The 27,320-nt window shown below is 39.9% G+C and overlaps 1 protein-coding gene across 5 annotated transcripts in view; it reads right to left on the bottom strand.

Annotated features, from left to right (window-relative positions):
- The window catches only part of ROBO2 (roundabout guidance receptor 2), a 523,934-nt gene extending 497,580 nt beyond the window's left edge, over positions 1-26,354 (bottom strand). For all 5 annotated transcript variants that reach the window (XM_063126764.1, XM_063126765.1, XM_063126760.1 and 2 more), the window contains exon 1: positions 26,127-26,354. In XM_063126764.1, coding sequence (XP_062982834.1) covers positions 26,127-26,181 — 55 coding nt within the window. In that variant the 5' untranslated portion in view covers positions 26,182-26,354. The remainder of the gene's footprint in view (positions 1-26,126) is intronic.
- Positions 26,355-27,320: the final 966 nt, after the last annotated feature.

Genomic DNA, 27,320 nt, shown 5'->3' with positions numbered 1-27,320 from the left:
CAGGATGACTGAACATTGCTATCAAAATATTTAGCAAGCATAATTGGGAATTGGGATTACACTATTATGTGTACAAGTGTTCTCAGACTACCAGCACTTTTTTGGCCAGACCAGATTTTCACTCGCCTGTATTCTCTGTAGAGCTCACATCTCTAAGACCCAATTCCCAAGCCTAAAATAATAAAGACAAAGAAACAAAAAGACAAAACTACCTTGCAGCTCCTCTCTCTTCCTCTTGTCTGTTTACAATCTTCGCTCTATGAAGCTGGAAGGTAGGGATGTGTCCAGCTTCTCATGCAATCCTGTACTTTATACCTCGGTTGTATTGAAGACTGAAGCTTGAATCCTAATCTCAGCCTTTTGTATCAATGAGCTTAATCATGTGTAAATGGATGCAAGGCTATAGCCATAAACTTTGATAATAAGCTAATCTGTATAAATATTTTTAAGAGAAGTTAAAACTTGTGTCTGATTCAATTAAGAAAGCAATCATGTAATCACCTAAGGAACATGAGACAGGGAGGGGGCACCAGGCTTCTAGGCAAGCTGGGCTTACATCAAAGTGTGTGAACAAGCATCTCTACATAGGTGCTACATGTGTGCTGTCCATCCCATAAGAAAGAATATGCCACTATCACCAGAACCAGGGCATCACATATATCTAAGCCACATGGAGACAGATTCAAGTGATGTCTCTTCATGCATTTCACAGTCCTGCTTACATCCAAGGTGAAAATCTATGAAATCTGCAATACCATTTGTGCATGTGTACGTGCAAATGCTATACCCTGCATTCGGCTTGCCTCACCACGTGTGTGTGTGTGTGTGTGTGTGTGTGTAGAGAGAGAGGCTGTTGCGCGTTGGAAGAGAGAATAAGAGGATGCACCATTAAGCCCCAGCATTGAGGTACTTCGCGTTGTCACTGCCCTGAGGAGGGACTTACCAAGCGATATTTGGAAATCCTGGGTTTGCAAATTCTATAATCAACATTCAGCAGGCAAAGAATGTTTTGCCTGATTACACTGACTGGCTAGTGCTGGCATAGTGGAATAGCCCTACCCAGGGTTCCCACTTTGCAGATCAGATTTAATCAATGTGGCCCAAATATTTCAATCCATACAGTTGTGTCATCCCTTTATTGTCTCGCCTCCTTCACTCGCAAATAACCCTACAGTTAAAATAATTCCACTGGGTCTCTTGCAGAGTTTGCAGAGATATTGAAAACAACATCGCAGCATTGCATTTTCTTTATAGTCTACAGAAAAGAATGGCTTCAATTGTAAAGCACAACAAAATAAAAAACAACACCCAATCTTTTTTTATTTATTTCACAGATACCAGCAATACTAATCTCTCGTTTCTAATTTCATAAGCAATGTCATAACTTGTCAGTTTTACCTTTTGCAAAATATTAGTGGCTCTTTGCCAACTGTTTTTATTATAAATTCTAAGCATTACTCTTAGTTTGTCATACATTGAATAGTGCTGCTCTTATATTGTAAAGTGGGGCTACAATCCTATACGCTCAATGGGACTTAGTAGAAATGTATGGGATTGTAAGTGTGTCGGATCTAGTAATCAGACAACACACATACCTGTCATATCTACCCAATCCATGTATATCTTGTATACTGCCACTGCCAGAGAAACAACCAAGTAGTAACTTCAAAAGAAAGACTATAAACACTGAAAAATAAGGATAAATCAACCAAAACTCTTCATGAATAGCATACCATGTTTATACTTTACTTTTTAAAATATGTAATTGTGATGTCTTTATTAGTAACTCCTTTGTGTAAAGTTAATCCCTTTTAGCTACTTAGGGCTTAGCACAGCTTCCATTCCCCATGCTTGCCAATGTGTTTTACAGATGATACAGTAGCTGCCAGTATGGCATATATATTTTATTAAATATTTGCTTATGAATAATTAGAGCAAAAATAAGTTTATCGACTATTTCAAGCAATTCAAAAAATAGACTAATTACTCAATATGACTCATAAAAGAATCTAGTTGGTAATACCAACATTAGTAGAAATTGGTAGTTTTGTAAGTTCATTCAGCCAAAATGTATTAGCGCAAACTGTGTCCACAACACATTATTAAATTTATTTATCTTTAATATAGTTTAGATAAAATAGTGTGCTGTTGTTAGAACACTTATGGCACTATCCTATACATGTCTACTCAGAAGTTGGTGGGAGATCCAGGACAAATAAAAGGAAGCACTTCTTCACACAGTGCATAGTTAAATTATGGAATTCCCTACCACAAGATGTAGTGATGGCCACCAATCTGGACGGCTTTAAAAGGGGGTTGGATAAATTCCTGGAGGCTAAGGCTATCAGTGGCTACTAGCCCTGATGGTTGTATGCTATCTCCAGTATTCGAGGCAATAAGCCTGTGTGCACCAGTTGCTGGGGAACATGGGTGGGAGGGTGCTGTTGCACCATGTCCTGCTTGTTCATCCTGGCCGATGGCTGGTTGGCCACTGTGTGAACAGAGTGCTGGACTAGACCCTTGGTCTGATCCAGCATCAGGGCACTTCTTATGTTCTTAAGTAAATCCTACTGAGCTCAATGTGATTTATTTCCATTTAAGTATGCATAGGATTTCAGCCTCACAGGGCAATCCTATACATGTCTACTCAGAGAATAAGCCCCATTGAATTCAATGGGACTTACTCCCAAATAAGAGCTGCTTGGGATTGCAGTATGGATCAGGAGTCAAGCAAATATATTTTTTCCATTATGCCACCACTAATTCACTCTTAAGTTAATTTACAATGAAATGCAAAAGTATGTAAGTGGTTATAGCACAAGTCTTTGAGATGGGGTGGATAGGATAGGAGAATATTTCTTGTTTAAACTATCACACCCCAACTACTGATCCTTACCCATGGAAGAAATTCAAATGTAACAGTATTTATCACTGCATACATAACTGCTGGAAATAATTGTATAAATCCGTAAGATACTGCAATAATATTATATTGTCTGCAATTTCATATGAAACTTAATTTCTACTCCATCCTTTCATGTTACTGTATAAAATGTAAAAAATGAACAGTAGAAGGAACCAATGGTTCTCTATGAAAGTACAGCAGAACATGGAAACGCTCATCGCTATTTTGCATAAAGAAAGGCTTCTTTACTTTCCAAAGTCCATTTAAAAAATAAACACCTATTCTATCGGTCAAAAAAGTAGCACAAGCCAAAACCAGGTTACCTCAAGAAAGATCTCCTCCTATACCAACCTCCCATACCATAACAAACTTCAAGAGAAGCCCTGCTGTCTGTACCATGGCCTATGGATTTCTGTTTGGCAATGACATGGAGACGGGCCTTCTCTGCAGGGGTGCCCAGATGATTTCCACTCTGAAGTACGTCAGGCCTCAACACTAGGGTGTATTAGGAGCTTACTGAAAACAAATCTGCTCGGTTTGGCTTTCCCCAGCCATGAGCTATCTTTGTACCAGCCTCGTGATACTATTGTGTCTGTATGTGTGGTCTTCTTTGTTTGTTTTGATTCTTTTGTAAATCGCTTTGGGATTTGTTTTCAAACAAAAAGTTGTATATAATACATATTTTATTGTTTGGGCTGAGTGATCAAAACATATGCAATAGTAGTCTCCAAAAATACCAACTCAGTGTTCATAAAGAAGAGAGTGAAATATAAATCTCACTAGAAAACCAAGCCGGGTATAGAATGAAAGAGTTGCAGTACAAGGAAATGTTAAGGTGAAAGTGTTAAGGAGATGCATGGCAAAATGGTGAGGAAAGCGGAAAGAACTCCCTAGGCACAAGGAAGGATGTGCCAAATGAAAGGGCAATTGGCCACATAACTGGCAAATTTTCAGTGACAATTGTATTATGCATATTTATCTATGTAGTTATCATAGACTGTGATTTGTGCATGCCTATCTGTCAATGTTTGCATTTATCAGAATTGAAACACAACAAAAACAGGTATCAAATCATCTAAGAGGCCAAAATATCAGCTCTAGCTAGAGTCCGGAAAATAACCAATTCTAAAGCATTAACTTATCCAGCTACAACAGATGGATACAGGATATTTTTTAAAAAAGAAACGAAACAACAACACCCCACTCTACTTTTCTGTCAGCCAGCTAAGGTGACTTTAACAGAGAAAGTAATTTCTTCCCATAAAAAGGGTGACACAGAATATTTGTCTTTGAGGAAGTGACGACCAAGGTAGCAATAGAGTGCCCAGCAGCATCTCCTGGGATAGCAAACTAACATTTTCCTAACATTCAACCTAGTTCTAAAATAAATACATAAATGCTGCACGAATCTAAAATGCTTTCTATCCTATACCTCAAATTCATAAAGATTTTAAAAATCACTGAAGTGTTAAGATTACTGTCATTAAGAGATGCTAAATAGCTGTACTTCTTTGAACGTCGAGGAACATTTGAGCTTTGCAAAAGTGCAGGACAAAGATCCAAATACCATATATATTTACTTATTAGTAATAAAACAAATTAAATTGAGAGACGAGATTTAAGCACCTTTAGCATCATTTCTAACATGGGCAGAATGGATCATTAATACAGACAAAACAAGATTTTCTTCATAGACCTGCCAATGACATTAACCCTGACCTGGAGAGAGCATCTTACTCGGCAATAAGCAATAGTCTCAATGCCAACTCAGTCCTAAGAGAATGCCAATTATGCCAACTTTGCAAAAAACAGATGTATGGTGATTTTTGCAATATAGACTACTTTACTCCAGGGATAAAGCTAAACCTATTCATCTCAATTTACTTACGACCTAAGGCTTAATTTGAACTGTGGCCTTCAAGGTGAAAGGCCAGTTCTTTAATCCAATCATCTCCCCATGTGCATTATTTGTAATAAATACAAACCTCTCTCTCTTCTGCATATAAAATATTTTTTCCTCACAAAGCGTAGATTTTTCCCCATTTACAAAGCTAGACTTTACAGCAATATTTTATATTGGAAAATAAAGGTTATTGCTATTTACTAAGCACTTTTACATGCAGTAAAAACAGGCTATCATTGAAATAACAAAAATCCTAATCAATATTATGCATGATGACAATTGACTGAAATTCCTCAAGATAGGCATCCACTGCTTGTTTACAAATAGTTTAATAATAATTGGCTTCACTAGATTTAAAAAGCTCAGAGGTTTACAGAGGTTCATGTGTTCACTGGCAGAAATGCAATATAGAATGCTCAAGGGTAAGGGCATCTGAATAAAAGAAAAGGGTAAGATTAATGCAGGATTAGACAATTACAAAGATGCTTTTGCTGCGAACTTTAAAATAATTCTGAGGAACTGAAAAAAAAAAGAGAGAGAGAACACTGGAACAGCTTGTGTCTGAGGGCTCATCTACGCCAAGCAGGATATTCCACTATGAAAGCAGTATATAAAAGGCAGGAGCCACACTACTGCTTGAAGTACACTGACAACTGTTGGGGCCCATTGACACTTAGGCTGTAGCTAGATCTAAGGTTTATCCCAGGATCATCCTGGGTTCATCCCTGCCTGAGCGCTGGATGCCCTGTGTGGCACTTAGATGAACAGGTTTCACCCCAGGACAATCTTGGGATAAACCTTAGGTCTAGCTACGGCCATACTATATACTGCTTTCATATCGCTATATCCTGCTTGGTGTGCCTTCTGCCTTTTATATGCCACTTTCATAGTGGAATATCCTGCTTGGTGTAGATGAGCCCTGAGTATACTGGGATACCTCCTTCACATTCACCTACCAATTTATGGCTAACCACCTGAACTGCAAAACAATTTGAATTTCATTTCAGAAATTAACCCATGGGTATCCAAAGCATGAAGGGACCTGCAAGAATATGTGATTGGATCAGTTTGAAGAAGGGGAATGGTTCTGCATACACAGCGTTTCCTCCAGGGGAACTAGTACCATGATTAGCCCTGGTTCTTATCACCATAGACAAAAACTCTTATGTGTTGAAGCAGTTTCCCTCAGACAGAGCTGACATGGGGAAGACTGGGATGGGGAGGATTGCCAGCACATCTGACATCTGCCAGCGCATCTGTCATTATCAAGTGTGCTAATCATCACCATTTTTCCATTAGACCTTTCACACATTCCATGACACTAGAATAGGGCTAGATTTAGGTTGCAAAATCATGCACACTGACCTGGGATTAACTCCTATAGAATTTAGAGTTATTTACCTTAGTAGAGTAATTTCTAAATAGAAATAAAGTTTTGTAACTAACAGATTTATTAGGCCACTGATATAGTCCATGATATACACAACAGATTATGCCAGAATAACATTTTTAGATTTTTAAGTGCCAAAAGACTTTTTGTTGCTTTTATTTTGGTCTAAACATGCTAAAAAGCAAGCTGTGAAAGTCTCTTTACTTCACGGTATGGGTACTGCTGCCTCTTCAACTGCTCTCACAGATATCAAGGTACATGTGAAGGCTTGTGCCCAGGTGATTCATTCCAATGTTGTATTTACATACCAAGCAAGAGATGACTCTGGCATTACCTGCTCAGAGTCTGCAGAAGCCGTGCATGCAGAAGCCTTTACATGTAACCACATCTGCATTTTAACATATACCGGTACTACTACTACTACTACTAAAGGTCCAAATAAAGTCAGCTTTACTTTAATCAAAAACTGTTAATGTCCATATGCATAAAACAGCTATATTCAGCCCTCTATGTTTCTCTCCGTCCTGGTTGAACCTTTGATTGGTACAATCACTGCTCTTTCTAACATTTGACATTCTCATGGCAAATGTTGAGGAAGAGGAGTGATTGTGCCAATCAACGGTTCAACCAGGACAGAGAGGAACATAGAGGACTGAATATAGTTGTTTCCAACAGTGCTCAGTGCTATCATCGATTTTCTAACTAGCTACACACACACAGCCTTAACAACAAAACTGGAGTAAGGAAGTGCATACACAACAGCCACTTGTGTGCGTGACTCATTTTCCAACAAGGATTTGCACAAGAGACTATTTCTGCATACATTTGCCCTTAATTTGATTGGGGTGATTGAATTTTACAGAGCATCAGACATTTTGCCCAATATTGCATTCCAAGAAGGCATGTATTCAAAATTGTTTTGATTGAATAAGGATATGCCAACATCCTATTTAGGATCTAAATAGACATGGCAAATTAGTGGATCTTTTGTCTTTCTACAACATCAGTGATATTTTCATAAAAGCTGGCAACAGGCTAACTTCTCACAGCAACATGGGAAACACTATCTTTGTTTTTTCCCCTGAGGAAAAGGAGAGCTTAGAGCCAAGTATTAACATTATCTTAGGTATCTGATCCAGGCACAAACACATTGTGTTCTTTGCTCTAATCGTGAGTGTCTTCACTACTCATGGGTGAAGCTTTGCAAAGAATAAGAATCTTTCCACCACTAGAAAATACTAACAAAAATACCTGCCCTGTTTCAAAAAAAGACATTAACACTACAGTTGCATTTTGCAAAATTAAATATTTTTGGAAATGCCATAATGATAGGTCAGAGCAATGTTGTATTTTTAAACACTTGGTTTTGGCTTCGAAAACTTAGTATTTCCTTAACAGAACATTTAAAAATGATTCTTCTAACTCAGCTTTTTCTACAAAAAGATAATGCCATGAATTATATAATACTATACTTAGACAGTATTTTAAATATAATATCTTCTCAAAGGCATAATAGTGTGAGTCTTTCTTATGTCATGTTCAGTATGATTGCTTCATCACAATAAATCTGGTTTAGCTGACATTGGAATGTTGTAACTTTAATCATGGCTGTACTTATATCTTTACTGGGAGCCAGGATTCATGAATATGTACCACATCAGACCATCTTTATAGCTTGCTATGACAAAACATGCAGATTAAAGTAACTATTTTTTTCACCTATGTAACATTAATTCTAAATACATATCTAAAGTTAGGGATGTGTGGCATCTAATGTGACGCCAATTGCACTTTGATCTGCTTTCTCATACTAAATCAACTTTATAGGGCAATCCAGACCTAAAAAATGGTAAAAAAATATTTTTGTGACAGACATGGACAGATGAGGCATTTTTTACTTTGAATCAACTGGTGGGTGCAGATTATGAGTTCTTATAGTTTTCTACACTGCATGCCAGTTATGACTTGCCAGCTATGGTTTAATGGCCATACATGCAATTGTAGCATTAATATCTACATTTGGTCTAGCAGTTTTTACAACATCAGAGTCCCCAGCACTTATTGAGGCTGGTCAGGCAAAGTGACCCACAATCCATCTCTATAAATTCTTGTTATTGGTGAGTAAATATGATATACAGAGTTTTAAGCAGGAATAGAATAGGAAATTAGATTGCTCCATTCTGCCTAATCAGTTGATCACCACCTTTGTGTTGACACCTGATGCATCTAAGAATCTCAGGCTGCATCTTATTCAGCAAAAACTGTTGTTTCATATCTACTGGATACCACAAATAGAAATGAAATAAATAAATAAATAAATAAATAAATAAATAAATAAATAAAATAATACTTCTGTAAAACATGTTTTGGCAATGTCCAGGAGTTGCTTCTTTCAGGGAGGAAGTTATTATATTATTAAATTTTGTACTGAAACAGTCTTTAATATTTGCTGATGTACATGCTTTTAAAAAATTATTTACATCTCCATGGGAATTAACTAATGGTCAGCATAAATATATTCTCTGTGCTCTTTTGGCAGCTAGAAGACTAATATTCCAACATTGGAAGAATAAACCTCCTATAATATAATGGATTTAGGACCTTATAACACTTTCAGCATTTAAATGGGTGGTAAATAGATGCCAGCTTCAAATGGATACTTATTTGGATATCTTTTCAGTTTTTGTTGAAGCCTATGTATAATTGCTAGAAAGTTGTATTTTCATTGTGGATAGCCCAGTCAGGGCCACCCATGGTTTTGGCTGGGAACATCACTTTAAACCTTTTCCCCGTAAGGGCAAAAAGTCACTTTTGGGGGCATAACTAATCTGCCCGAAATTTTGCATGAAGATAACTACGTAATTTGCTAGCAGATTAGCTAGGTTTGGTGCATAACAAAGCTTATTATAGGATGTTAATTGCACTTTGAGATATTGGTCGGTGGGGAGTTCTTCTAGTGCATAGGGTATGGTAGTAATTAGAATCATAGAATCATAGAATAGCAGAGTTGGAAGGGGCTTACAAGGCCATCGAGTCCAACCCCCTGCTCAATGCAGGAATCCACGCTAAAGCATCCCTGACAGATGGTTGTCCAGCTACCTCTCGAAGGCCTCTAGTGTGAGAGAACCCACAACCTCCCTAGGTAACTGATTCCATTGTCGCACCCCTCTAACAATCAGGAAGTTTTTCCTGATGTCCAGCTGGAATCTGGCTTCCTTTAACTTGAGTCCATTATTCCGTGTCCTGCACTCTGGGAGGATCGAGAAGAGATCCTGGCCCTCCTCTGTGTGACAACTTTTTAAGTATTTGAAGAGTGCTATAATGTCACCCCTCAATCTTCTCTTCTCCAGGCTAAACATGTCCAGTTCTTTCAGTCTCTCTTCATAGGGCTTTGTTTCCAGACCCCTGATCATCCTGGTTGCCCTCCTCTGAACACGTTCCAGCTTGTCTGCGTCCTTCTTGAATTGTGGAGCCCAGAACTGGACACAATACTCTAGATGAGGCCTAACCAGGGCCGAATAGAGAGGAACCAGTACCTCACATGATTTGGAAGCTATACTTCTATTAATGCAGCCCAAAATAGCATTTGCCTTTCTTGCAGCCATATCGCACTGTTGGCTCATATTCAGCTTGCGATCGACAACAATTCCAAGATTCTTCTCGTTTGTAGTATTGCTGAGCCAAGTATCCCCCATCTTGTAACTGTGCATTTGGTTTCTATTTCCTAGGTGTAGAACTTGGCATTTATCCCTATTAAATTTCATTCTGTTGTTTTCAGCCCAGCACTCAAGCCTATCAAGATCACTTTGAAGTTTGTTTCTGTCTTCCAGGGTATTAGCTATCCCACCCAATTTTGTGTCATCTGCAAATTTGATCAGCGTTCCCTGCACCTCCTCGTCCAAATCATTAATAAAAATGTTGAAGAGCACTGGGCCCAGGACTGAGCCCTGCGGTACCCCACTCGTTGCCTCTCCCCAGTTTGAGAAGGTTCCATTGATAAGTACTCTTTGAGTCCGATTCTGTAGCCAACTGTGAATCCACCTAATAGTTGTTCCATCTAGCCCACTTTTAGCTAGTTTATTAATCAGAATGTCATGTGGTACTTTGTCAAAAGCTATATGACATCCACAGCGTTCCCACGGTCCACAAGGGAGGTTACCTGATCAAAAAATGAGATCAAATTTGTCTGACAGGACTTGTTCTTGACAAATCCATGTTGGCTTCTAGTGATCACCGCATTGATTTCAAGGTGTTTACAGACTGACTTCTTTATAATCTGCTCCAGAATTTTCCCAGGGATGGATGTCAGACTGGCTGGTCTGTAGTTCTCAGATTCTTCCTTTTTGAAGATAGGGACAACGTTAGCCCTCCTCCAATCGTCCGGCACCTCACCCGTCTTCCATGATTTTGCAAAGATAATAGACAAAGGTTCTGAGAGTTCTTCCGCTAGCTCCTTCATTACTCTAGGATGCAGTTCATCGGGCCCTGGAGATTTGAACTCATTCAAGGAAATTAGGTGTTCTTTGACCATTTGTTTATCAATCTCAAACTGTAATCCTGCCCCCTCAACTTCTGCTTCACTTTTTCCAGGGGGGTCATAGACCCGCTTTTGGGAGAAGACTGAGGCAAAGTAGGAATTGAGCACTTCAGCCTTTTCTTTGTCATCTGTTATCAATTTGCCATCCTCATTAAGCAGTTGAACCACCATTTCTTTCCTCTGTCTTTTACTACTCACATATCTGAAGAAAGCCTTATTGCTTTTAGCATCCCTCGCTAATCTCAGCTCATTCTGAGCTTTAGCCTTCCTGACGCCATTTCGGCACTTCTGCGCCACTTGTCTGTACTCTTCTTTTGTAGCCTGGCCTTCCTTCCACTTCCTATATGTATCTCTTTTTGTTTTCAGGTCATCTCTAAGCTTTTTGTGGCGCCATTGGTTTCCTCTGTTGTCTTCTATCTTTTCTCCTTGTTGGAATTGTTTGTAACTGTGCCTTTAAATTTCCTTTTTTAAATACTCCCACCCATCCTGCACTCCTTTTCTCATTAGGCTCATTTGCCATGGGACCTTACTTTTCATAGTTCTGAGTTCATTAAAATCAGCTTTCCTAACTTTTCCTCAACTTTTGTCTCTTTCATAATCAAGAATTCAAGTCTGATGTGGTCACTTTCCCCCAGAGTTCCCGTAACTGCCACTTTATCCACTAAGTCATCCCTATTGGTCAATATCAAGTCAAGGATTGCCGATCCTCTAGTTCCTTCCTCCACTTTCTGTAGGAGAAAGTTATCACCCACACATGTCAGGAATTTCTTGGAAGGGCCACTTTTGGCAGTATTGGTCTCCCAACAGATATCAGGGTAATTGAAGTCCCCCATCACTACTACATCACACTTCCTTGAAACACTGGCAATTTGTTTCTCAAAAGTTTCGTCCTCGTCTTCTCCTTGATTGGGTGGTCGGTAGTAGACTCCGATTATCATGTTCTTTTTATTCCTTGCCCCATTTATTTTAATCCAGATGCTCTCGATGGGGCTCCCAGTCTGATCCGCCTGTATTTCTGTGCAGGGATAGGTATTTTTAACATATAGTGCAACTCCACCTCCCTTTCTATTTCTTCTGTTCTTTTTGAACAAGTTATAACCTTCAATTGCTATATTCTAGTCATGGGAGTCATCCCACTAAGTTTCAGTTATACCTATCAAGTCATATTTGACTTCATGTAATAAGAGTTCAAGTTCGTTCTGTTTGTTTCCCATACTCTGGGCATTAGTATATAGACATCGAAGACCATGTGTTTTATAGTCTGGCTTTGTTCCTATTTTGGGGCACTATTGGAGCTGTTCTCTGTACTGTGGTGCCTTGGCCTTCATCCATTGTTGCCTCGAGGTTTACGTCTCCCGCCCCCGTAAGATTCAGCTTAAAGCCCTCCTGATCAAGTTCTTCATGCTGTGGCCGAACACATTCTTTCCAGCCCTTGTGAGGTGCAACCCATCCCTTGCCAGCAGTCCATGTTCCAAGTAGCGTAGCCCGTGGTCCCAGAATCCAAAATTCTCACGTCGGCACCACCTTCGTAGCCAGTCGTTCAGCCGGAGTATTTTTCTTTCCCTTTCTAATCCTCTTCCAAGAACCAGGAGGATGGATGAGAAAACTACCTGGGCCCCAAAGTTCTTCAGTTTCCTTCCCAGAGCTTCATAGTCTGAAATGATTTCTTCGTAGCTCTGCTTGGCGACATCATTTGTTCCCACATGGATGAGAAGAAAGGGGCATGTGTCCGTGGACTTTATGAGTTTCGGTAACCCTTCAGTCACATCTCTAATCTCTAATCTGTGCTCCAGGGAGACAGCACACTTGGCAAGTCCATGGGTCTTCACGACATACTTGGGTTTCAATCCGACGTATTATTTTTGAATGTGAAATTTTGAAGGAAAAAAGAGTAAAAAGGCATGACCAACTTCCCCTTACATGAAATATCCCCATATTGATGGAAATTGCCAAATTTGGTAGGCTGAGAGAGAATAGGCTAACTAGTAGTGAAGTCAAAAGCATGTTGATCAAGGATTGAAGATGATATGAGCTTCCCCTCAAAAAAAAAACAACAAAAACATTTGTTTGTATTGAGGGAATCTTGGAATGTTCGCACTGAGCTGTGGTAAGCAGCCAGAGGAAGAGGTTTTAAAGGGGCCCTGTGGTGCCCCATGGCAGAGCAACTTGGTCCAGGTCAATCAATCAAGGTTTAAGGCAGGGAGAGGGAATTAAAGGGACAGTGCCCTGCACCTGCAGAAGGATGGTTGACACACATTTTTTGTTTATCAAAGTCAATGTTTTGTTTTGTTTTTAAAAAAAGGCTGCAATAGAAAGTGCAGGAGGTAGGAAGTCATGCTGGTCGTGGGGGCAGGGGCTGAGAGGGGCTCTAGGCTGGATGGGAGCATTGGGGGTTCATGCTTGGATCTGCAGGATGGGATCTCAGGAGGTGATACCTGTGTGGGGTAGGGATCATGTAGGGTCTTGAGTGTTTGTATCAGGTGTGGGTGTCTTGGAGTCGGTGTCTGGGGTGGAAGATTGGAGTTAAAAGTTCATGCTGGGGTGAGTGTCTACAGGTGGGGGTGTAATGGTGGGTGCTCCTGGTTGGGGATGGTGTTTGGAAAGCAGTTAGTGGAGCTCGTGCCTGAGTCTGCATGGTGAGCGCTCAGGGGGTTGATACCTAGAGTGGGTGAGGCCAGGCATGCCCTACACCACTAAATCCCATGAATTATCTCTCCTATACTGGGGCTAGTGTGTAATGACTAGGGTGACCATATGAAAAGAAGGACAGGGCTCCTGTATCTTTAACAGTTATATTGAAAAGGAAATTTCAGCAGGTGTCATTTGTATATATGGGGAACCTGGTGAAATTCCCTCTTCATCACAACAGTTAAAGGTGCAGGAGCTATACTAGAGTGACCAGATTTAAAAGAGGGCAGGGACTATTAACTCTTGTACTGATGGTTGTTCTCTATACCCCAACTTCCTCTCTGCTAGCCAGCACTTAGGCTGATAACTCCTTCACTGCTACAGGACTATAGGCAGCTTGATCTTCAGGTAAGAGAAGGCTACAGAAGCTGTCACTCTGAGATGCTTAATCAACATGAAATAAGGGGGCAACTCTGACTTGGTATGCATAATATCTCACAGGTCTGAGCATTCAGGCTGTTGACTGAATGCTCAGAGCCCTGTGGTTTAACAGTCATATGTGCATCCCAATGGACTCCTGTGTCGCCACATATGTGCTGGTCCCTTTTCCTAAGGCATATTGTGGTTTGAAAGGGGGCTGGCATTATAGTTGAAAAAATGATTTCCCAGCTTTTGTATATTCAGTTCAACCATAACTCATGAACCACTGTAGGTTTTGCCACTGATATCACACAATGCACATGTATTCATTGCTATGGAGATATATATGAAACGTAAGAAGAAAGCATTATACTGTCTATTATACTGTCTATAACACAGTATTAGGCAACTGGGCAGTAATCTATTGATGTCGCTAAAATGTAGGACACAGCAGAAGCCAAATGTTTTAACTGAATCCCAGTGAGGTGATAGATTGTTTAAGATTAAACAACTCTTTAAAAAAAAAGTCCGATGCAAATAAAACAGAGTTGTTCATGGTGGACATGATAGTTGATCTACAAGTTGGTGACAGCCCTGTTCTGAATGGCATCATGATCCCCATGAAGACCAGATTTTCAGTTTACAAAACCAACTCTGCTGCTTGATGCTCAGGTGGCATTTGTGGCCAGAAGTGCCCTTTCTTTTAGTTATGTATGACATAGCAATTGCTCTCTTTCCTGGACAATGATTGGACCATGTAATGACTAGGCAGTGGAATTCATGGTTGAAATTGCCACTTTTCATTTGTGTATTATGGTTTTATTTTAAACTGGATTTTTAAATGCAGTGTTTACATTTTTAATCTGACATTGTAAGCAGCACTGAGGCAGTTTGACTAGGAAACAAGATAAAGCTAATGCTTTTTCTTCAAAGTCTTTAAATAAATGAGGTTTCAGTGGAGGAAAAAGAGGGAGATTAGTGATTCATGAAAAATGGCTTGTTTTGAGTTGAGAGAGAAAAGCTTTGGCATAAAGCAGTTTGGGGGGGGAGAAGTAAAATTGTTCAAAGAATACTAATGCCCTTTTCCCTTCCATTTAAATCCGCAAGTGTAGTGCTATTATTTCTAGCCAGAATCTAAGCTGAAAACTAGCAAAACAAGACCTTTCTACTTGTCCCCTCCCCTTTGTAAAAATAGAAGGTATTAATCACTCTGTATTAAAGGCAGTTGACTAAAGCTTTTCTTTAAATCAGGCATTGTCATTAATGTGGCTGATGAATAACTTTCAACACTTTTGTTTGTTTGTTTCTCTGAGTGGACTGTCAACAGCACAATTCCTCCCCCTTCCCTTGAATGGCTTATAGAAGATGATGAAAAGGAGCACTATCAGTAAAAAACAAAGGTTTTTGGAAGAAAAGTGGGAACGAAGTGGACATACTAAAGAAAACTTGTGATTCATGGCTCATACTGTGCTGTTCCTCTCTCCAGCTCAATATGCTCTTTGGTTTTACTGCTGGATAGGAGAATACCAGACCACTGCACCTCTCCTAGCAACCAATATGTCTTAGGGAAAAAGGTATGTTGTCTTCCAAAAGGGGAACAGAAGAATTTAGGGTCATACAAAGCTAGACACATGTTCTCTTGCATTTGATCCTAAAAACTTGATTGATTTGTCAAAAAGGATTGAGTAAACAGCAAAGAATTTTAGCAAATGTAAACATTAACTGTCATTTGAAAGATATCTGTGTCAATATAGTATATTCACCTTTTTCTTCCAAGGCAGTAAACTGGCAATTTTCACCGTTATGTTCAGAGCTTTTGCTTTAAATATTATTGGCAATGTACAAACACAAATATGGGAGATTTTCAAAGGCAGAGTTTTAAAGCTAGCTGGATTGTACACAGATTGTTTAGAATCTGGTTTAAAACTCTAGGTTTTGCTCTGGGATGATTTAAAAACAAAACAAAACTGTCAGATCTTATTAAGAGCCTGTCACGTTGTGATGCTTAGGAAGACAAAATAGCAGATAAAAGCAGAATAATTCTACAGTTCAGATGCTCACATGCAGACATATTGACAGATTTCAAACATTTGGATTATTTCTTAAAAGCCAGTTGTGGGAGATTACAGATGAACTAGTTATGAAGATACTGCAATTGTAGTCCACAGTATTTCCCCAATATTGATAATATTGTGTCTTCAACATGATTGCCCCCCCGAGTGCCTTCGTCAGCCTCATGGAACCCACACTGCCATCTGGCATTCTGGGAACTGTGAGAAATGAAGCAGGCCATAGGATGGCTGAAGTCTCTCTGGCCAGAATTTGCCCTGTAGACGATGAAGCACACACTAGGGCATATAACCCTGCCTGTTGCATGGCACTGAGGGCAAAAAAAAGGCTTATTTTGCTGCTCCCCTTTATACTTAAGTAGCCACCCAGTGGAATTGTTAAGCCCTGAACTACATGGAACACCTGCCCCAGTGATCGGAGTACTTGGAGTAACAGAAGGAAGGAATGTATGAGAATTTTGTTCCTGTTCGCAAACCATGTCAATAAGAACAGTTCGCCACCCTGAAGGCAAACAGAAATGCAACCTTTGGAAAACGTTCGATTTTCCTGAATTTGCATTTTTAAGTGCACATTTCTGCACATACACAATTGTGCACCCCCTCAATCTCCCCCCCCCCACTTTAACATTTAGGGAGAAATGCTGTTTCTAAGAATGTGCCTTTTTCTAATTGGGAAAATATGAACTTTTAAAAATGCATTTTCCCAATCTAAAAAGAGAAACAAAAGACACTTGCATTGCAAATGAGGTGAAATGAGCTTTGAGGAAGAATTCAGAGAACATCAATAAGCTTGAAAAACACATATTTGTTAATCCCTACTACAAGATACCATCTTCCCCCAATGCTGTTCAACATATATATGAAGCCAATGGGAGTGGTCATTAAGAGATGTGGTCGTTCATCAGTATGCTGATAAGACTCATCTCTATTTCTTGGTTAACTTCTGAATCCGGAGAGGATGTGCAGGTCCTGGACCTATGCCTGTCTACTTTTGGTTTTTCAGTTGAACATGAAGTCACGAGCTCAGGAAAAAATGCAGCAGAAATATACACTATTCTTGCCATAGTGACTATATATCAACTGCCCTGGTGCTGTACTTCCTATGATCTACATAGTTAAGAGGGAACTCATCTGGGATAAAAATATCAGTACATAAATGCTTTAAGGGGGGGAAATCAAATGAGAATACATGTATATGCATTTCAAGGAGCTGTCTGAAAAGCCTTAGATCTAATTCTAAAATAATTTAACTTGAACCAACAATGTTAAAGTACCACAACACTGGATAGATAAGTTACAAAAGCAACCTATCTGGAAGCAATTTTATAATCATTTGCTTGCATCAATTATTTTCACTTTTGATTTAATTTGCACTGAGTACTCCAGTTTTCCCATTGCCTATGAAGACCTCACACTGGTTCCTGAAGGACGAGACTCTTAGAAAACTAGAGTGGATGATAGCTTGAAGATCCATAATTATAGGGAAGATGTACCAGTAAAATACATCTCATAACTGGTTCTTGACTCTTGACACTTTCACAGCAGTAGGAAGGTAGCTCTGGTACTTTCCATAAAGACTTGCCTCTAGTCCACCAGAACAAAATGCTAGCTGACGCATGTTATGTGACATTTTTGTTTTAAAAGGTTAATTTTTTTCCACCCAGTTTCCCCTGTAATCAATGACAAATGATTAATAGTATTGAACTGCAAATTTTACTGTGCCCACATCTTGCTGCTGGCCGTTTATTCTTTGTCCTATTCCTCTGCTGTACACTTGTGACAAGCATTTTACTGAAAGTCTACTCATTTAGTGCACATTAACACAGTTGAATATGCAATGCATGAATGTTTAACTTTTGTGCCACATATGAAACAGCTATTTCTTTCTGTATGAATAGTTATTGCTGTTTAATGCAGGTCTCAAACAGTTTTGTTAAATAAGTAGAAAAATACATGTGCTGTTTTTCAACTCTAAATTTGTAGAAATGGTCATGAGATAAAAGCAGTCCTAGGGAATCTACACATACATACTAACAGCAAACTCAATTCTCAGAGTATCCATGCATATGGCACCAAAACAACACCATCCTTGCTCATGAGACAAGTTTCCACAGGCTTGGGGGAACCACATGTTTTGCTAAAGTACAAAACATCTTTAGAGAAAAAAAAAAAAAAAAAGAGGAAAGAAGAAAATCCAAACATTTCCATGTGGAGTGAGCATGCTCAGCCAGCATGGAATACTGGCAAGTTTTTGTTTTGTTTTTTTTGGTGGTGGTGCAGGAACGAAAGATCAGGAAAAGGAAATGCTTCTTCACACAGCACATAGATAAAGTACGAAATTCGTTACCACAAAATGCAATGATGCCCACCAATCTTGGACAAATTGACGGAGGACACAGCTATCAATGGCTACTAGCCATGAAGGCTATATGCTACTATCCTCTGAATAGCAGCTGCTAGGAAACATGACTGAGAATATGCTATTGCACTTACGTCCTACTTGTGGGATTTCCATAGGCACTGGTTAGCCATGGGGAACAGAATTCTGGACTAGATAAGCCTATAGTCTGATTCACCACAGTTGTTCTTCTATTCTCATGTTATGTCACAGGCAGGCACCGGCACAAACTCAGAGGCCGGAACCCTGGGCGCGGTGCCTAGAGTGCCTTTCCAGGGGACAGCATGCAACTCTGGCCTACATGCTCTGCAGTTTCTCAGAGCTTCCATATGCACATTACCACCTACTTGCCAGTCTCTTGTGAGTTATTACTTGAGCAAGAAATGCATCTTTCTATTGTGCTGTGCTACTGTGCTCATTATGTACAGTAGTATATTCCTCACCTTTCCTTGAACAATATTATGTTAATTGTAGCCATAATACCAAACATTCCTCTGCTCCACTTACTACACAGGAACTAGTAATTCTGCAACAGACAAAGGCACCCTGGAAGCAAGTGGTACAGGCACCACTCTGTTAGTAAGCCTATAATTACCCCCTTAAGGAAACGTGTGTTGTGCATCTCTTGTGATAACAGAGAATTGGGGTGGGAAGCTGTTCCCTGTTAAAGTGTATGTGAATTCTGAGAAAGCCCTTTGAGGCAAAAGAATTTCAGTTTCCATTTTGTCAGTGGTTTCAATTTTCTCCAGAGCCAAGAGTCCTGCTCCACCCTATTATACAGTGTCTGTGAAATTATCACAGCATATATCCCTACTTCCTCTTCATTTTATCTGCTCCCTCATGACAGATCAGGTTAGTTAAACGGAAATAACCACCTGTGTTAACACAGCATGTAAATCTCCACAGAAGTTGCACCTTGTACAACAAAGACTATCATAGCTCTTGTTTTCTCCCGTGCATCAATTGTCTGTGTCCAAATGTGCTGAGAGACTAGAAGTTGAAAATGTGTTCTACCAAACTCTTTTACCAACTAACCAGCAGTAATTTGTACATAAATGAGCCTAGCCAAGCAGCATACAACCCAGTCTCTTATCGGTATTAGTTAACATGTTTGGGGTTGGAAGATCTAGCTAGCCACACACACACACACACACGTGTGCACAAAACATTCAACTTAGTCTTAGGATATAATAAAGCAATTGTTTTCATGAATGGTAGAAAAATTATTTGAACTGAGCAGATAATCAGACATCTTAATTAGATTCTTTTTAAAAAAAATCAAATGAGTGAAAATATTGTTGACACAGCAACAAAACTCTCATCTTGGATTTTTTTCTTCACTACAATTGAAAAGCTAAAAATCAACTTCAGCCTTCAGAAATAAAATATAAAAACAAGCAAATTGTTCTTATTAGCAGCAAGAATTCAAAAGAGAGAGAGACAGAGCACCCGACAGTGTTTGAAACTCTCAGGTCAAATGCTATTCCTTTGAGAGTCCTTTGTTTAGTCTATTTTAAGCACCTGATGCAGAGGGAACATACAAGTGCTAACATGTTTGCCACAGCTTCAGAGATGCAGCAACTAGGAAGCTCTCATAGTAAACAAGTTTTTAAACCGTTCTCAGGAAGATTTTTTTTCCCCAATGTTCCAATTCAAATGTTTCTTCTTCTACCCAAGGTGAGTGGCAAAATTAGTACTTGTATCATTAAGGGCTGCTTCATACAAATTGTATTTACCTCATTTGTGAAATACAATACAAATGTTTGTTTCACAAGAAGTATGTGAGCTGGGAAACCACATTCTTAACTTATGCCAAGAAACACATGCCATATTTCACAAGTAGCGATACATAATTTTCCTTGCGCTGAGGCTGAAGTGGGTTTGGGACAGCTTAGATGGCCCATTTTCTCTGTACAGCCACACAAATCTTCCTGTTCTGTCCTTTGATATACATTACACATACCATTGCTGCTGCTTCCAACCCAAATTAACTCATGCACTAGGAGGAAGAAGAGTGAGAAAAGACCAAAGGTTGGATCTAATGGGACACTTGCATGGACGCCCCAGGCCTTGCAGGCAGACGTGATGTAGAACATCCAGGTGAATGTCCTGAAACAAGTGGAAACGCTTATTTCTGGAAGGGGCATGATCAGCGGGTCTAGGGCACCCACACAAGGGCCCCACTGGATCTAACCCTTAATAAATACTATCAAGAAAAAAACTTTTCTCATCCCTGAAAACTCATCTCGATGTGTAGAAGATCATCAAAAAAATCAGATGGAGAACAGAAGTAGTGGCACCAAAGGTTCCTCTATATACCAGTGTACCTGAACAAAGGCTCAGTGGATATTTTTAAAGTATTTTTAATTTTAAAACTGGATATTTCAAGCAAAAGTGTTAAGTAATGCTGCTAAATAATGTCTTTGGTTAGAGAAGCCTAGCAGTCAGTAGCTCTTGGATATCTAGATAGAAGAGCAGATAACTCAAGAACAATGCATGGTAAAACTTGGAGATGGTGGGTATCTGTTTGCCAAAGCTTTACTTAGAAAAACAGTCTTATCCTCATAACTGGAAGCATTCGGATGCTTTTGAAATTGAAAAGGAATGTTTACTAATCATTAAAGAACCTAGGATATAAACATTGTTAGAAATTAGTCCAAATAAATACCAAGCAATATAGATTTTGTCTTATACTAACTCACATGCAGATTTAATAGTATTTTAGCTTCTACAAATAGAATGCAGTGTTTAGTTTTTGACAAGTATGAATACCACCTGCTTTCTACAGAACAAAACAGAGATTCCTACAAACATGCAGAAACTAGCTCCAAAAAGCTAGCCTGCTGGCAAGAAACCATCAATATAATTTCTAAATAGTCAGCCAACCAAGGCTTTGGCACTTTTACATAACTGTTATAAGGAATGGGAACCCAGGTGAAAACCAAAGGCAGAAGAGTCTTTCCAACAGCAATAAGACAACAGAAGAGCCTTATTTCAGACAGAGGCAGAGTTTGCTGAATGCATTACTATTCATCTGTACATAATACTTGTACATCAGTTCAGTCTAGAATGAATGAACAAAATGCATTGTTGTAGGATTTTGGTTAGTTTTTTGTTTTTGTTATTTAACTTATACAGCTCTGATGTATGCAGAACCCCGTCCTAACAAGTAAATGTCTTGACAGTTAAAACAGGCTCTTTTCAAAGAACATTTTAAATGACTTTCAGCTGATCTGTTCCAAAACCAACATTAAAAAATACTGACTTTCTTTCCGAGAACCTTCACATTTCTTGTATGGTTATTTCACACTAACAATCCATTCCTAACCATGGGTTGGATCCAGCCTTTGTGCAAACGGAAGCCCACTCACTTGACAAGACTTTCTTCTATCCTCTTTTCTGTAGCCTCCCCCAGTTGCCCCAAATCTGATCCAGAGACCTCCCCCCTGCCAGAGCAGATTTGGGGGACGTGCAGGGGGCTGAAGGAGGAAAGGGAAATCTGTTCCCTTTCCCTGGTGGAACACCATATTGATTCAAATTAAAGCCCATTGACTTCCATTAGATTTCCCCCCATCTAAATAAGCATGGAAAACATATACAGAATATATAGTTTAACTTCCTCCACAAACACATACAAACTCAGCACAGAGCAAGGGTAGGCACTCAAGTTCTCTCCATGTGTTACACTACATTTTCCATAAGCCCCAGACAACACGGCCAGTGGTCAGATTACAGGATTTGTAGTCCAAAACATCTGGAGGGTACTAGGCTGCCTACCCCTAGCATTGAGCAGCTGGTGCCTTCAAGCTTCACTTTCCTATTTCCTCCCCACAAACACCTGATGACCAAAAGGTATCATCTCATCACTATCCTGGCTTCAATGCCTGACTTGCTGACCACAAACAATTATTCTGCCTGAAGATCTGCAGTTGATAGTTAAAGAGTCCTAAAAGCTCCTGGTCCAGCAGTTTCCATCCTCTCAACCAAACAGACAAGGCAGGGCCTCAGCTAATCTTCACTGTGGTATGTATGATTAGGACATAGTAAGAAACACAATACAATGTGTAGGTCAGCTATGTGCAAATATTCCTTAATCTGCTCATCTAAAAGCTATCTTTGCTTTTCCTATGAATCCCAAGGATGCTAGTTGTGGCTGCCACATACTTACATCATTCCATTATAACTCAATGTCTGCACTAGATGTTCTCTATTCCAAGGCCAAGTTAAAAAAGTAATATATTACGTAACTGCTATCCATTCAGAAGACATTAGGAATTCACTTAGCGCAGGAATAGGCAGCCTGGTGACCTCCAGATGTTTTGGATTACAACTCCCATCAGCCCCAGACATTGCCAATGATCAGGAATTGTGGAAGTTCTCATCTGAAACATCTGGAAGGCACTGGGTTGCCTATCCCTGACTTTGATTGTTCATCTCATGGTGCATCCATGAGAATTGAATTAATTCTATACATGACTTTAGCACAACACCTAAAATATAGTCATAGTAGACTATGATGAAGAACAATTTAACAGTACTTTATTCTTAAGCTGTCAAAATGTACACATTCTACAGAATCAAAGGTTATTCACTAATAGCATAGCAAAAAATCCATAGGAAAGATCAGGGCCCTGTCAGCACAAATACCCTTTGAATGAATATATTCCAGCTTTATATGAAATCTTTGTATTCTGATAGTCAACTGATCTGCATGAGGCCACAGGTGCTGATACAAATATACTCACAAAGAGTGGGTTGCAAACAGGAATCATTGACTAGAACAGCACATTTTTGTGAAAGTAAGAAAAATTCTACAAGAATTTGAAAATAGACAGAAGAGACATCTTCCACAGTTCTATGCTGAAATAGTTTGTTTTGTACACCTTTCAAAATAGACAAGGTTTGTGTTGTTCTATAGCAATGTGCAAGTGCAAAATACTCAGGATAAAAGGGTTGTAGCTTCCACTAAAGGCAATATAGAACCTACAAGAACCAAAAATATAACAGCACACTTAGTGTTCTTTCAGAGTCCTATTGGTGCCCAAGCTATGATGTGATAAGTGTTCCACTTTGCCCTCCCCCACCTGCCACCAATCAGTATAGTCAAAGGAAGAAGCCAGTGAATAAAAATTAGATGAAATCAGCCGTTTAAACCAGTACATCAATTGGCTGTGTGCAATGTAGTATGACTAGTCACAAGAGTCCTTCTTAATTTTCAGAACTAGATCGAAGACTGATAGCAGGATGGAATGGTGGGATGTCAGAATTACAGTGGCCCATAATTTGGCTGCAAAGGACATGAGCGGAACTGCCATAAATTCACATAGGCACAACACAAACTGCATACTTGCCCTATTTTAATGGTGTTCTGTAACTTCTAGGTGCTACGAATTCACTGGAACAGAGAACAGCTCTACTAAGAAAAATGACCTTTTGAATCTGCAAGATAACCATAGCACCATGCAATAATACCTGTGGGCCACTGAACAAAACTCATATCTCCCTATGTACTCACAGCATAGGCAGAGTACCACCACCATCCCAAACACTCATGGATTTTTCTCTGTTTAAATCCATGCCAAGAAAATACAAAAATAATAATCATATTACGGGAGAGCTACTGGGATACAGGAAGCCTAGAGGTTGAGCATTAGAGTAAGAGATGACCTATTTTTTATTTGAAGGGGGGAAATCAGTCATGCTTCCTTCATACTATTGATAATTTGGAATATTAAATATGCACACACACATATATATTAAAAGCAGTTTCGGATCATGTCATATACTCAGTGACTAACATAGCTTGGTATGTTGTACCATATATAATAACATATACACTTCATTTAGTTAATCATTCTTCCAAAAAGATAGATATGTATTTTTTGTTGTTGTGCATATGTTTCAAAACAATAACAAAAAAATGCTGGCTGCTATTTTACACAGTCAGGATTCATGATTGCACCCACTGAGATTAACACAGTCTAGGCAAAATCTTCTCTTGAAGCATTTAACACGTTTTTAAAAGTCCATTTCATTTTTCTAAAGGATGGACGGATAAGTTTGCTCACAGTCTTGCATTGTAAAAGATACTATTTTAAAAAAAAGAGGCACAAGTTATGTTCTCCATGAAAGAAAACTTGAATAAATTATGCTTTTCTTCTGTCCTTCCAATAAGCTGGTTAATTGCATTTGTTTCCTATATCTCTAAACAGCCTGGTACATTAATTACATTCTGTAACACCAGGCTCCTGTGATTCACTCTGTCACTTCCACTGAGCACTTTAATTGTATTCCTTCTAACTACCTACAATTTTAAACACTGGCTAGTAAATACATTTCTATAGTCTGATGCATTCAGGCTTCATGTACATTTCCAGTATGCCTTATGTAAATCACAATGCTTCATATATATTTTTGAAACTGTAGCGCACATCACATGACACATTCATTATACATCTCATGAACCAATACTTAACATATCCTCCACTCATGCTTTTAGCAGGGTTTTCTATTGCTTTCTGTATAGCTAGGGGTGTGGTGGGAGGGAGGCATGGGTACTTATACAACCCATAACTGCGTGCAATAATTGTAGGTAATACAATATCACTCTATGTTTACAAGAGAGGCCTCTCTTTGATATGGATACCTTAAATGCTTTTAGCACTAGCTTCCTGCTGGAACTAGTTTACCCCCACAGCTTGGCCATAATACTAAACAACCTAGACCTGTGAATTGAGAGTCACCCCACCCCAAAAAAAACACCCTTGTGCCAAATACTCAAATTAGAACAACAGTCAAAGATCTGGTACAATTTCATGCCTTCCCATGACCACTGTTGATAATGGCTCACTATTAGTGCCCATCATATAAACTGCTTGTGTGCACAAAACATTGGGATGTAGATTGTATATTCTGGGCAATGGCATGCACATATGCTTTCATACCCATAGTTTTATCAAGGTCTCTATTAAATTACATCCTGCTAATTATATATACACATTCTTGATTTAATCTAATATTTTATCTCAATTTCCTTCATTTCCATCACTTCAGCCAGCAATGTGTTGTTGATTTTTTACATTCCCATGTGAAATTCTCTAACATGCTTTTAGATTTAGTGAACAAAAGGTCTTGGGCTTACTTTAGGGAAGCTGAGCAAGCTGAACAAAAGACAAAACCCTATGCAAGGGAGATTGCCTTTACAGAAGAGGAAACACCTATAGCACCTGTTCAAAATCCCCATTGTCTTTCAACAGTAGAAGCCTAGCTTCTCCCTGTGGCAGAAGCTGACTGAAAGATTCATCTGTATTGGGAGGTTTCCACAGACACGACCTACTTTCTCACTCCCTACTTTGTATACTTTCACCTATTACATCTCACAGGCATATTTATTTCACACCTTTTAGCACATTCCACATGTTAGTGCATTTTCCTGCATGCATGAGTTACAAATCAAGCACTTATAACCCCATTGTGACAAATTTCTCATTCACCTCTCTTGAATCAAAGGCACAGTTACCCCATTTAATCAGTCGATTTTCTATCTAAAAAGTTCAGAATGAGGCAAAAACAGCAGCAATCGAAATCTGTTGGTGCCTCCTACAGATTTACCAGTGTGGCTGATTTCCTCCACTCTTTCTCTACAGCCTATGTTCATTAACTGTGTTTCCGCTAAGCTGGCAAAGAAGAACATGTTTTATCAGAACCATATCCATCCTTTCCTTCCTTATAATGGTTAACAAATTATTTTTAAAGCCCCTAAGCAGCACACTGGATTTCGAGCCTAAATCTCAAGTGTCCTCTTCTCGGTCTCTTCCCAGGCAGGTTGGAGAACAATCCAAAGAAATGACAGTGAAACACAACACTTTTAACTTACCATTAACTTGAAAATGGACAAATCCAAATAGCAGGAATGGCGTCAGCAGCCCCATTTTAACATATTCAAAGGCGATACAATTCCAAGGAGAATCAAAAAGAAGGGGGGAAAAGTAGTCCCAAAAGTCCAAAAGTTGAGATTTGTGTAGGACCTAAAGAAATGTGGAGGAAGACTCAAAAGCAGCAGAAGGAAAAGGATTTGAATGGGACACTTCGGGCTCCATGCAGATTAGCAGCGTGTGGGGAGGGGGAGAGGGGGGGCTCCACCGCCCCTGGCTCCGCACACTGGCTCCGTTTCCGAAATTCCCACCAATCCAGTGGAGGCAAAGGAATTGTTCAAGTGTGGCTAAAACTCTCCATTGCAATCCAAAGCCAAGGGATTTCTTCGGCAGAGAAGAGAGACTTTGAAAGCGGATTTGTTTCCTAGAAAGTGTCCCCCCTCTCTCTCTCAAAGTTCTCGACGCTCGGAGGAAAAGGCGGGGCAGGAAAATCATGGGCTTGGTTTAACTCTTCTGCTTTTCATTTTCTCTCTCTCTCTGGCTCTGTCTTTTTCCCTCTCCCAAATCACTTCAAGCTGCAGAGCAGCTTCCCTTAACTTCCATAAGAGGGACGCTGAGCAACATCTTGCGACGTTTGGCGTGTTGCTCACTCACACACACACCTCAAAAAGCAACCCCAACGACGCCCACCCTCAGTGCGGGCAGAAACTGCTTGAGGAGAATGAACTCCCAACGTACCGCTGGGGCTGGAGGAGGAGGAGGGGGGCGAGTGACGGACACGGTGGCCGCTGCTGAGGCTTCCGCCGTTGCCGTGTACTTGCGAAGGGGACCAAAGCGCTCCCACTGTGGCAGTAGAGCAGAGCGAGGCGGGAAGCGTCAGGCACGGTGGTGTGCGTGTGTGTGTGCGAGCGAGCGAGCGAGCGGCACTCTCCTGCCGCGGCTCGCCCAAGCGGCCTCTCCACAGCCCCCTGCTCGTCCTCTCTCCCTCGCTGCTGCTGGAGCAATCACGGGGGAGAAAGGAAGAAAAAGCCGTTCCCCTTCCAGTCAGAAAGGGAAGAGCTGGGGTGTGCGTTAAACGACTGTAAAACACCACACCCACTCGCACGGTCCCCTTAGGGGCCGCGGAGGGAGGGAAACAACATGAGACAGCTGAAGGATTGAAAAAGAGGACGGGGGGGGGATAACAACCTCTTTCT

The sequence above is a fragment of the Elgaria multicarinata genome, chromosome 5 (genome assembly GCF_023053635.1).
Source record: "Elgaria multicarinata webbii isolate HBS135686 ecotype San Diego chromosome 5, rElgMul1.1.pri, whole genome shotgun sequence".
Lineage (NCBI taxonomy): Eukaryota > Metazoa > Chordata > Lepidosauria > Squamata > Anguidae > Elgaria > Elgaria multicarinata.
Note: the sequence above shows the minus strand (reverse complement) of the source record. Positions and strands in the feature narration are given on the sequence as shown.